At 34.4% G+C, this 13,800-nt stretch overlaps 1 protein-coding gene and 1 long non-coding RNA gene across 16 annotated transcripts in view; one reads left to right on the top strand and one right to left on the bottom strand.

Moving 5' to 3' along the window:
• The window catches only part of crppa (CDP-L-ribitol pyrophosphorylase A), a 74,065-nt gene that overhangs the window by 6,646 nt on the left and 53,619 nt on the right, over window positions 1-13,800 (top strand). For 5 of the 15 annotated variants that reach the window (XR_015508836.1, XR_015508838.1, XR_015508837.1 and 2 more), the window contains exons 1-3: window positions 3,714-4,125; window positions 5,238-5,511; window positions 9,999-10,148. Coding sequence is in view for 10 of the 15 variants with exons in the window: in XM_087283399.1 (XP_087139525.1) it covers window positions 3,845-4,125; window positions 5,238-5,511; window positions 9,999-10,148 (705 nt within the window). In the remaining 5 variants the exon portion in view is untranslated. 15 annotated transcript variants of the gene reach the window in all.
• LOC147833719 (uncharacterized) lies at window positions 5,303-8,487 on the bottom strand. Its single transcript, XR_015509757.1, has 2 exons — window positions 5,697-8,487; window positions 5,303-5,644 (listed from the first exon to the last, which is right to left on the bottom strand). It is a non-coding gene; the product is annotated as an uncharacterized LOC147833719 (long non-coding RNA).

The following is a 13,800-nucleotide window of genomic DNA, read 5'->3' as shown; positions in this document are numbered from 1 at the left end:
TGTGAACTCCTATTTATGCTTATTGACTTTATCCAAGACCTAAGTTTGTTTTTAATGTATAGGAAAAAGTTTATATAAAATAAACTAAAGAACAGGTGATAAAATCCATTCTAAACTATCAGAAAATCGATAATAATATAAATCATATTATTTTAATATAATAAAATGCATTTTAATTATATTATATTTTAATATAATAAAATACATAACAAAATTAATTAATTATTTTTATATAATGAAATACATAAAATAATTAAATTAATATTATTATTTATATTAAATCCAATTTTGGCAACATCTTACATTTGAATGTGATTGGTGGCATGCAAAGGATCGGATGATTTATTCATATTTTCACAAGCTGTGCTCACGTGGGTTTCCCCCAGGTTCCCCTGTTTTCTCCCACCGTCCAAAAACATGCAACTTAAGTTAATTGACTAATCTAAGTCAGCACCATAAACATGCTCCTAGTAAGTGTTTATCTCTTAAGAGCAATCACTATCTGTTCATTAGCTACTACAGCAGGGGAGTTCTCGAAAACTACCTGAGCTCAAACTCCCCTCTCACCTTGCAAACAGGAAAGAGCCCTGGGCTCGAGGATCTTGTAAGCTCAGGGCAAAGTCAGCTAAGTGTGAACTCTTGAAAACTAGTTGGTACCTTTTTTAGGAGCAGGTTAGCAACACATTGAAGTCAGCATGAAATCAACATGTACTTTTCTTAATATTATGTATATAATGGTGCTTGCTTCCCGCACAAAACTACTTTTCTTCACTTCTGGTCACATGGCATGCCTTTAGGGTGGAGCTATCTGTGTGTGTTTCATTTGTGCCCTGCCTTCGCGGGAGGCCTTTGTTTGAACAAAAAATGTAACTTCTCATTCTCGTCATCATCAGGCATCTGAAAACATTCTACACAAAAGGGTGCCGACAGTAAATCCGGTGGACAGTAATCTGACCAAGAATGCAAACTGGCACTCAAATATTCCTCCATTTTGTTAGCAAACCCACCTTCCAACAATCCAATCGGTTCCTAAAGAACAAAATCATGCACTGCTCTAGTTTTTTTCTCATTTAAGAAACGTCATGACAGGGGAAAATAGGACAATGCTGAATTTAAGAAATATTTTTAGCATTAGTTACTATAGTTTACCAACTAGTTTCTCTTACAAAATAGTAACTGAATTACTGCTAATTAATCGTTAGATTTAAAAGGTGAAATAAAAGTCAACATTAAATCAAGGCATCAACAATGAAAATGTATTCTTTTCTATTTTTTTTAGAAACAAATTAATATTTTTAGTTACTAGTATTTTTAGGCTTGTTCTTTTTACTAGTTTTTAGTTTAGTAACTTTTTTTTATCATAAACGGTTGCATCTTTACTATTGAACGTCCGCATGAACCAGAAGATGCTGCGAGTTTTATTTCAGTATGTTCAAAGTCTCTTTAAGGCATTTCCCTCAGCAGCCATCTTTAAAATGCCTCTCGGACAATATGCTCGGGCATTCTATTTGAATGGGAAGACATCAAATTCTCCAAAACTGTTTGCTAAGATTATGATTACATTTCATATTTAGAATCACCAATAAAATAAATACCAACTGCTTCTTAAGTTTCATTTTTAAACATTCAAATCAAACAAAATCTGCATTTTGTCAGGCGCATCTGCACTCGAAGGGACCAAGATCACAACACCTTATGGCTGTGTTACACTTTATCATCCTTTGAATAATGCCTCGTCATTCAGTAATTCACAAACTGCTCTTGATGGCAAATCTCCTCACAAAACAGCCGCTTTGTTTACAAGTTTGTGGGTGTTTTTTGGGGGCGTTCGACTAGTTGCTGTTATGTGATGTGCGTTTGACAGGACTGACTGTACCTTGTGTTCATTTCATGCAGATTACAACACCAAAAAAATATTTGTTTTCAAGTGTAGTTGGTTCATTTAAAGATAGAGATTAAGCTTTCTAGGGATATATTTCTAATGTCTGTGATGTAAATATTCACAGAGATTCCAGTACGTTTGCTGACTCCAGACTAGAGGATAAATAACCACAGAAACTGTTGTAAAGAACACCAGTCTGGTCAGAGCCCCTCCCCTGGAGAAATGTCAGTCTAATAGTCATCGATGATTGGCTCCTGTAATAGTAGGCGGAGCTTCATTTGCCATTTTGAAGTTAAACTTTTCCCCATTCAAAACTACGAGTGACATGTCTTTATAGAACACGTCTAAAATCTGCTCCTACTTAAGTATGTACTACATTTAATTTTAAATTTACTACACAACTTTTAGAAAAGTCTGTTTTATATAGTATAAATGTGAGTATGAATGGAACTCGGATGTACCACATCTGCTATTTGTCATTATCACGTGATCTACTCGCATCAGTTGCATTGCTTCACTCCCTGAACTTCATGAATTCTTTTATGTTGTACTATGGGAAAGCGTAGCGCCCATTGGATGCACACTTCAGAATCTCGTCAAAAGTAGTATATGGGTACTGTTTTTCAAACACTGAGTAGGGAAGGGGCTTTCTTTTTGTGCATCATAACATACTGTAAAAGGGCGTAATTAAGAAAATTGTGGCTGATGCGTCAATATGTCAACACAGAATAACTGGCACTCCAAAGGCAAATGGTTAGACTTTGAAGATTACTAAAACCATTTTTTCAATGGTGTAACTTTTCACCTTAAAGAATAGCAATGTGCGTTTGCAAAATAAAAATAGCAAATTTACAATAATTTATAAATAGTATGTTAGACAAAACCTGCATAAACAATAAATAAATAAATAAATATGGAAATATATAAATAAATTTGTAAATAAATCCATAAATTCCTGCAAAAAAAACTATATTAATTACATAAATTACAAAAATGTTGGGGGAATAAGAAAAAGCTAAATTGAAAGTAGATTTTTCCCCCTTTTAAAGCTTTATCGACATAGTTGCAAATGTACTTTTCCTCAGGTTAACATGCTAATGAGAGGGTGTCTGTCAATCATCAGAAGGCAGAGTTTATGCCATCATTGGTTGATCGTTAGAAAGATTTTGCATTTGATTTTTTTGACTGGCTTCTGATGATTGACAGACAGCCTCTCATTAGCACGTTGAGCTAAGGAAAAGTAAATACAGAACTATGTTCAAGAATAAACGTTTGAAAGGAGGGGATAAAACTTTGAGTGTAGCATTTTCTTATTCCTCCAACATTCGTGTAATTTATGTAAATATTTACTTTCCAGCACTATTAACTATTTATATATTTATTTATGCAGGAATTTGTGGATTTTATATATACATTTATTTATTTATTAGCATATTTATTTATTTATAGTTTTATTTATGCAGGAATTTATGGATTTATTTACTCGTTTATTTATATATTTGCATATTTATTTATTGTTTTTGCAGGTTTTCTCCATAAAACAGTACATTTTCTTTAATGAAAATATATCTATTAAAATAAATTTACTATTTTTATTAATACTTAACATTTGATAACGTCGTCATCCACTTGTCGCTTTTATAGAATCAATACATGTGAAAACGGCTTGCCATATTAAGACTTGCTAAAATTGATAAACCCTGTCGAAATGAGTCAAATGCCCACATTTGACACACGTTAACGTCAGACCGTGATTTTTTTAAATTGAATATTACTTGAATAAACAGTAAACGATTCTTTGCGAAGTGCGATAGTTCAGACCGCCACAGCTGCTGCGGTCCCATGATGGGTGCTGGACAGGCAGCGTCTGATAGAGTTACCGGGGAAAGCTGCAACATTACCGCCACAAACTCCGTTTCACCCCCACCAATCACGCAGAATGCAGGTTAACAGGTTCTTCACATGAATACGGCTGCCACAAATGCGGAGTTAATTGAAACCAAGGAAAAAATGCAGCAAGAGCGCTGTTCTTCCTCCGACAGGCCCTTGGACCCCGGGTGTCTCCTACCACAAGACGCCGAGCGGAGCGCCGACCAACCCGGGCGCGCGGTGGTGGATTTCCCGGTAGCTGCCGTTCTGCCCGCCGGAGGCTCCGGGGAGAGGATGGGACTGACCACACCGAAACAATTCTGCTCCATCTTTAACAGACCTCTGATAAGCTACACCATTCAAGCATTTGAGAGGTGAGTTTGGCCATGAAACTGGTTTTATTAACCTAAAAACTTGACATATAGTTTGTTATTAGCAGCAAAACAGCACAATAAATCATTACGCCTGTCACAATAACGACAGTTAGTTTGACAAGGGGACTTTCCCCCCCTCTCAATAAACAGGCAAGAGTCCAAGGACACCTACTGCATGTCGATCTTGGCCAGAACAGCTTATTCAATCCTTATTAAGAACATCTGCAGATGCTGCAAGACTTAAGAAAAAGCTAAAAGCACTTGACATTGACTTGGCATATTTAATAAATTTAACCGTGAAGTTAAGGTTTGCTGAGAGTTTCATGTTTAAAAAGCTGTCAGTTCAATTTTCAGAAACAAAAGCATCAACTTATAACTGTTTTTAGATGTTTTTTCTTCATATAAATGTTCACAATATGTGACAGATATCACCTAAAACGAGTTTCTCAAGATATTAAATTACACGCTTCTTCATATCCTCATATGTGCACTTTTGTATCTTATTTGTTTTCAAAAATAGTGTCTTCAAATGATTGTTATGGGGATCAGTGAAAATCGGAAAAAAGCATTAATAAACATTATTTTAAAACCACACATACCATTATAAAATATTCCAATAGTTATGTAGTAATCAAAAAATTATTAATAAAAAAGCCCTGAATGAATGAAAATCATTATATAATATCAAATAGTTAAAAAAAAAAAGATAAGTAGATCAAACAGACAATAACAAAACTTGAATAAAATGATTAGATAGATATGAATTTAAAGACTAATTTGTTACATTTTTTTTGACTAAATTAAGTAAAAAAAATAAATACATTATTGCTATTAATTTTGCACCATATAAATTGGGTCTTTCTACAGTAAACAAAGTACTAAAAGTTCAGTATAATTTATTTGCTTACGACTATATTTGGATGCAGTCATACTTTAAAAGAATTTTAATTTTATTTGCCACCAGTTGGCTCACTCATTTTAAAATCATCTATGTAAATGAAATGTAGATGCCATTATTTCCCTCACTATATAGTCACAGTAACTATGTTGCTCTGTCCTTTTCAATGTCTGTTAAAAATCACAAATAAAAGTGGCTATATTTTTCTCTGCAGATTACCGTGGATCGTAATGGTTGTCGTTGTGGTTGCTAAGGATAATCATGACCTGATGCTGAATATTGTCCGAAAATTTAATCACACAAAGGTAAAAGTAGTCCACGGGGGTACCACCAGACACCGGTCCATCTACAACGGTCTTCAGGCCTTCAGCGACTCTACAGACTCATCGACACCCAAACCAAAAGTGGTCATCATACATGATGCAGTACGGCCATTTGTGGAAGAAGATCTTCTGCTGAAAATCACCCTAGCAGCTAAAGAACAAGGGGTTTGTTTCTTTTTTATTATTTATCTGCATTTTGTGTTCAAACTGAGAATTCTTGTAGCTGCAAAAGGGAAGTTTAATTTTAGTTTTTAAAATGATTTCTAACAGGGGTTTGGAGGAAGTGCACTGATATAAACTTCCGTTTTCAGACAGTTTATTTGGTACATCATGTTAGTACTAGGTTGAACTATCTTTTTTGCTTTCGGAACATCTTCAAAGATTCGGTATGATGTTTCGGTATGAATTGCTATAGATTTATTAAAATGTGTCTGCTGAGCGCATGTAATGGCAATACGCTTAGGGTGTAAGTTTGTAATTTCCAATGGAGGTGTGCGACGTACACAACGTGCATATGGGAGCGACCTGCACATGTTGTACAAGCGGTGCACACATGAGGAGCGCTTTTTTTTAAAAAACTATTTGCCTCTGTAATGTTTGTAAATTAAAGTGGTTTAAAAATCCTAATATACCTTAATGGATTGTTAAAAATATTTACAAATGAAACATGATATTGTGATAATATTTTTTTTGCAATATCATCCAGCCCTAGATTCACTGTGGTCATAAAGGCATGGAGTTGGCCAGCAACATAAAACACCTAGCAAAAATGCTCAGCCAAACTGTGGTGTTTAAATGAGGCTTAGTTTATACCAAAAGTCTGGCAAGAAGTTTGAATGGTTGGTACCAAGTTGATACCATGGATGTATCCATCGTTTAACACCGTTTACATCAAATTCTGCATCTACAATCCAAGTGTTGAAGCAGATATTTAGACTCATCGGGTCAGGCAACATTTGTCTTATCTTATATTACCCAGTTTTTTTGAGCCCATGTGAATTGTACCCCTTAGTTTTGGTGTTTGTAGTTGTCGGGAGTGTCACCAGTGTGCTCTTCTGATGCTGCTGTTGTAGCTCATCTGCTTCATATTTTTTTGTATATTAAGAATTGTTCCTCTGCAGAACTTATTTGTAATGAGTGATTTGAGTTACTTTTGTCTTTCTATAAGCTTGAACTGGTAAAATTTTTTAGTTTCAAGTTCATTCTCTGTAAACTGTAGAAATGGTAGTATATGAAAAATCCCAGCAGATCAGCAATTTCTGAAATACTCTCTAAAGTTCAATTCATTCAATTCACCTTTATTTCTATAGCGCATTCACAATTTAGATTGCGTCAAACAGCTTCACACAGAAGATTATAATGATTTGAAAGGGTATCAGTTCAGTTTTCTGAGTTTAAGTTCAGTTTAGCTCAGTTCAGTGTGGTTTAATATTCCCTGCTGAGAGTTCAAACACTGAAGAGAAATCTATCGATGCACTGCTCTACTGGTCCCAAACCCTGCAAGCCAGTGGTGACAGCGGCAAGGAAAAAACTTCACCCATTGGCGAAAGTGAAGGATAAAAAGAGAAACCAGGCTAAGTGGCTTTCACATCAGTGGCTTGACACAAACTGAAGCTTGAAAGTTTTGCTGAGCCAGTAATGGGACTGAACGCGCGCATATTATGAATGAATGGTGCAACGCAGCAGATTAAAACAAAAATGTTTGTTAGTTTTAATCTTTATGACTACATCTACAGTATTGATCTTTTCATTCCTTTGATGAGCGTATTAGGGTGTGCACATACATAGTTTTCAATCTTATTACTAGTGCAGAGAACCTGTCAAGTTTAGTTTGTGTCAAGCTATATGCAGCAAACATTTTTCACCGATATTTTCATCGACAAAAATGAACATTGCACTGGATGCAGAAAGCTGTGCACTTTGAAACCCATTCATTACACAATACACAGCACACTGTTGACAAGTTTGTGTGTACGCTGTGATCAAAATTCTGTGACATTTGTGCGCACAGCCAATAGAAAAGGGCTATTCATACAAGCAATGAATGCAAAATTAGTGAACTGTTGATTTTGTTTGTGTGTGTTGGAATTTCTGGATCTGTAATACCAGTTTGCGGTCATATAAGGACATCTCGATTAAAATAAACATGTCAGGTGTGTTTAAAGTCAGGCAGCTTATAATTTTTTAAAGACATTATATAGTAGGATTCAGGATTGTCTCATAGACGGAAGGATTTACATTCAAAATAGGTATCAACTGAGTACATGAATAAAAAAACTGCTACAAACATTCTGGCGATCAAGAGTGGACAAAGCAGTCGCCACAGTGCATTTCGCATCCAACAATTGTTATGTTTAAAGTCTCATAAATTTTCCTTTTTCAATTCAGATGCTAGGTTTGAACTTTAGCAGATTGTATCGATCATGCTTACTAGGGTTGTCGTGATACCATTAATTAATCTTGCGATACTATACCAACAGATGTATAACAATACCTAGTAGTATGGCTATATTGTAACTCTTAACTCAAATTCTAAAGAAAATTGTCAGAGATACTATGTTTTACTTGTTATAATAGGCCGACTTAAATGTAATATATAATTCCCTTAAGGCCAAAAAGTATTATTTACACCCCACTTCACCTAAAATGTATTTATTCTTTTTGTTTATTTTGTAGATCACTAACCAACGAAAAAATACATTAATATCATTCATTTTCTTGTCAGCTTAGTCCCTTTATTAATCCGGGGTCGCCACAGCGGAATGAACCACCAACTTATTCGGGAAGTTTTTACACAGTGGATGCCCTTCAAGCCGCAACCCATCTCTGGGAAACATCCACACACACATTCACACACACACACACACACTCATACACTGCGGAAAATTTAGCCTACCCAATTCACCTGTACCGCATGTCTTTGGACTGTGGGGTAAACCAGAGCACCCGGAGGAAACCCACGCAAAGGCAGGGAAAACATGCAAACTCCACACAGAAACACCAACTAAGCCGAGGTTCGAACCAGCGACCTTGTTGCTGTGAGGCAACAGCACTACCTACTGCGCCACTGCCTCGCCAATACATTAGTTTAAAGAAAAAAATTATACAGAATAAAATTAGTGATAAAAAAGAGCATTTGTCAAAAAAAAATTGGCTTTATGAAGTGCTCAAACATTGCTTCAATGTTTCCTGTTGCTATTTTGGGTTTTTCATCATTTATTTTTTGTCTTATAAGGCAACAATCCAAAGTAATTCAGATTGAGTTGATTGAGTTGTTTTTTTAAAGAGATTGTTGCGGTCGCTAATAAATCATATTAACATGAACAGAAATTAATCGATTCAGATGTGCGTTCGAACTGGATGGTTAGAAAACGTGCAATAGGCTACCATAAAAGGTGCAAATTCGCCACAGTTTTGCAACCTTAAAGGGTTCGAAAGACTTTTAAAATTAAATGGTTTATTGTTGCGCAAACATGTTAGCATTTTAGTGACTTTTCCACATGCAACATTATCTATTGTAGATAGACGATTGATGATGATACTACCATTTACAAACTACCGCTAGTATTTTGGATACCCTAGTATCACAATACTACCATAGTACCGGTAAACCATGCAACCCTACTGTCTACATTCCTAAATGCATAGAGTTACTGCCATGTGATTAGCTGAGTGGCCTGTGAATAAATGCTACAGCATTAGCTACCCAAGCTAACAATAAGAATTTTTTTCTTAGTCTGTCATGTGGAATAAATCCTTTTAAAACACTCCCTTAAATGTTTGTGCTGATGAATGTACACTCCACACATAATTGCCTGTCATATTTATGAGGTGAGAGAAAGTCGGACCACCTAAAACAGCTGAAAGAGAATTCCTGAAGTCTTCAGAGATGGACAAAATGTTATGTAATGAATACGAAGAATGTCTTTTAAGGGATAGTTCATCAAAAAGGAAAGATAGGATAAGATCTACCCACCATCAGGTTTGAGTTTCATTTTTCTGTTAATTTTAAAGAATACATTTTGTAGAATGTTGGAAACCTGTAGCGATTGACTTCCATATTATTTTCCTACTTTGGATGGTAATGGCTATTGATTTCCAGTATTCTTCATAATATCTTCTTTTGTGTTCAACAAAAAACAAACTCATAAAATATTGCAATCACATGATTATTTTAGGGTAACCTATTCCTTCAAATTAAATATACATACAGTATACAGAAAGGTAGAGTATTAAAATGTTCCTGGAGAACACAATACCTCATAGACCATAAGAGAAATCCTGTTTCATTTGTGGTTCGACTGAATTGTGGTTTGTTCCAATGTTCATAAATCACTAAGATAAACATATTGTTGACACCTCTCAACACTGCTCCTTACAGCATGAAACCGGATAAGATGCCTTAGCAATGTTTTTGCTGGCTTTGATACTTGAGGTTTAAGATTTCTGCGAATTTTTGTCTAAATCTCTTCTCCAAGGCATGACAAGGGTTGGAGAGCAAAACCCAGATGTTTATGAAACACTCAAAAGAATAAGAGATGGATAATGATTCATTGTATGACCTAAATGCATTATTGTTTAGTGATTGTGAATAAACAGATTTTCACAGTTTATGTTTTTGATTAAATTGTCTCGGTTTTTCTTGTTTTCAGGCCTCAGGAGCGATTCGTCCTCTTGTGTCAACGGTCATTGCAACCACGTCAGAAAGTTACCTGGACCACTCGCTGGAGAGAGCCAAGTACCGGGCCAGTGAAATGCCTCAAGGATTTCTTTATGACATTATTTTCCAAGCCTACCAGCGGGTATGAGCAACCCAGACATGTTTATTGGTTAGCATAAACCTCAGTTTCAATGTGCAAAGTACATTATGGTTGAGGGATCTGTTAAAACAAACCTCAGGCACCTTGACATCCCCATAGTGACTTTTATGGCAATTTTGTGCCATTAAAATAAATAGAAAAAAAGAACGAAAAATTAATTATATATGTGTGTGTATATATATATATATATATATATATATATATATATATATATATATATATATATATATATACATATATATATATACATATATATATACATATATATATTTTCAATGTTAAATATTTAAAAAATTTTAGATTAAAAATTAGAATCTTTAGAAGATTAAATTACAAGTTAAAGAATGATTTTATATGTTTATTACAAAACTGTTTTTCTGTTCAGATTTGTTTTGTAATTTTTATTATATTTATTAATATTTTTTCATTTCTCTGGGGTTTTGTCCTTAATTTTTTTTCATTATTTTTTACTGTTGTGTGTAGTTTTTTTTAAACACAGTTTAAAACAATTAATAGTTTAAAATATAAAATGATGGCTGGTTGTCGCCACCTGTTGGTTAAATAATGTAATTGCTGCTTACAACTTTCATTTTTGATCGTCAAGTTAAATGCATATGATGGTGATTTTAATTTTTACCAAAACCACTGATGTTTATATCTAAACTATAAACCCCTAACTTAGTACTTCTGTATTATTTGACTGTCTGTAACATCATAACTAACTCAGAATACTAGAGACTGGTTCTCTTTCTTAATTTTTCTGTTTTTCAAACACAGATTTGAATGCAGCGATTCAAAGGATTAATAAACATGCAAATCACCATCATTTATAATTTATGTTGCGTGGGTGTTGAGATCCTGAGCTTTTAATGATTAATCGTGTAGCTTACACTGAATACATTAATGTAGGCTAAACAAGTAGTGACTGAAAACATCTTTAATAACCTAAGAAACTCATCACATCCTAAATAACCTATCACAACTTCTTCCGTCATCATTTATTTACAGGAAAGCCTAAATACTTTCATACATGTGATTTGAATAATGCAAGAGGCGATTTCTCTCCAATCGTTACAAATTTAGGATTAATCTACAAGTAAAAAAAAATTATGAATCCACAGGTCACGTATGTTTTAAACCGTGGTTTGTGATCTGTACAAATCATGGATCAACCATAATTCGTTTCTCCCCTATTAATAATAATATTAATAATAATAATAATAATAATAATAAAAAATAAACACACACACACACACACACACACACACACACATATATATATATATATATATATATATAATTTGCCTAAATATTTTATAGCATAGCCTTTATTTTTATTACTTGTATTACAATTATTTTATTCATTATTTATTATTTTGAACCCAGTGTTCTTCATGACTCTTCCGTCATCAGATACTGTAAGGTTGTTGTTCACACTTTTTATTTATGCAGTATCCAATACTTTTGGAGCTTATTACAACAGTTACCTCACTGTGACAAAGAACCTCTCAGCGCTCAAAACTTGGAGCACCATATCTCTTTTGTTCATTGTCCCTGAGATTTGCATAAGCCCACAGCTTCTTCTGTGACATTATTATTATTATTATTATACCCATGCTAGTCAAAATAATAAATCATTATTGTTTAGTCTGGCCTAGGTTGTATAGCTGACTGCACAATCACACTTTTATTGCAGTTCTTCTCAAGATCAGCTCAAAACAATGCTTTAGCAGAAATGGTGCTTTTTCATCCAGTTTCTCATGGAGGTGAAGTGTATCTCATACCACATTTATTGCATTGTAATCTTTGGATATCCTGAAGCGATTTACGATAACAGGAACAGATTGAAGTGCTAAAAAGAAGCATGGAGATTTATAGAGGACTTGTTTTTTTGCTTCTGGTCTGGAGAACTTTGATTTCACACTCCTGTTGTTTTTGGCCCTGACGTCGAACATTAGCGTGGGTTTTTAGTGTCAAGTCACAGCTGTCTGTCCTCGATTAATTTGAAATAAAGATAAAACCATGACATGAAGAAATCCAGAGGATGAGGCAATCTGAAGAATGGGTAACATCAAGTGTTACCTGACACTCGGCTTCTTCTGGGGCTTTTCTTCTCCGACCCCAACAGTGAAGGCTCTGCGAAGATTTATATGCTTTTTGAACCCACTTTTCTATGAGACTCTGCCATCATGCGAGTCAGAACTTATTTTCTTATGTAGCATTCATCGCTTTTTACAATAGGTTTTTTTTCAGCCGGGTGTTTTAAGTGAAGGTTTTTGGATGTAGCCATCGGCCATGTGTCAAAACCTTCTCTGTGGTTGCTTCCAAATGACTGATGCTTGGAATATTTTGTGAAATGTGAAATATTGGTGACACTTTACAATTGGGTTCCATTAGATAAAGGGATAGTTCACTCAAAAATGAAATCATTTACTTACTTTTTACTTACTAAATCATTTAACCTTTATACGTTTCTTCTGTTAAACATCATAGAAGATGTTTTAAAGAGTGTTTGAAACTAGAAATCATTGACTGATGTAGTATTTCTTTTTTCCTACTATGGAAGTCAATGGGTATCGGTTTTCAGCTTTCATTAAATTATCTTCTTTTTGTGTTTAGCAGAAAAAAGTAACTCATGAAGATTTAAACCCACATGAAGGAGAGTAAATAGTGAGTATTTTTATTTTATTGGTTGAGCTATCCCTTAACTAGCAACAAACAATACAGTTTTAATTCATTTATATTCATGATAATGAAAATTAAGTAGTGCATTGGAAACTCACAACTTTGGATTTTAATGATGCATTAATATGTTAAATTATGACTAATAAATGCTGGACAAGTATTATTCACTCTCAGTTTATGTTAGTGAATACAATATTAACTAATGTTATTTCCTGTAACATTATTGTAAAGTTACCAGATATTTAGAGATATAAATGTTATTATACATTTCTAAGTTTTATTTGGATTAAGTACATTGCTGTATTTCATCTCAATAGTTTTACACATATTTAGAAAATCTACACTACCTGACAAAAGTCTTGTCGTCGATTCCAGTTTTAAGAGCAACAAATTATGACTTGACTTCTAGTTGATCATTTGGGAAAGTGGCAGAAGGTAGATTTTTCAGATGTATCATCTGTTGAACTGCATCCCAGTCATCACAAATACTGCAGAAGCCCTTTTGGAACTTACATGGATCAAAGATTCTCATAGAAATCAGTCAAGTTTGGTGAAGGAAAAGTCATGGTTTGGGGTTACGTTCAGTATGGGGGGTGCGAGAGATCTGCAGAGTGGATTGCAACATTAACAGCTTGAGGTTTCAAGACATTTGTGCTGCCCATTACATTACAAACCATAGGAGAGAGCAACTTCTTTCTCCTCATACTTCAGCCTCCACATTAAAGTTCCTAAAATTGAAGATTGTCAAGACATGACATGCCAGACATGAACATTATTAAGCATCTGGTGTAAAACGGAGGTGGCATTGAAGATGTATCCATAGAATGTTGATGAACTCTGGGAGTCCTGCAAGAACACTTTCTGTGCCAATTCAGATGACTTTATTATTAAGCTATTTGAGCTAAGTAAAGTCAGAGCTTACTATCCTAATGAAATAATTAAAAATCAA

Source organism: Danio rerio, chromosome 15 (assembly GCF_052040795.2).
Source record: "Danio rerio strain M-AB ecotype USA chromosome 15, GRCz13ab, whole genome shotgun sequence".
NCBI classification, from domain to species: domain Eukaryota; kingdom Metazoa; phylum Chordata; class Actinopteri; order Cypriniformes; family Danionidae; genus Danio; species Danio rerio.
The sequence above is the reverse complement of the archived record's forward strand: the minus strand, read 5'-3'. Positions and strand labels throughout refer to the sequence as shown.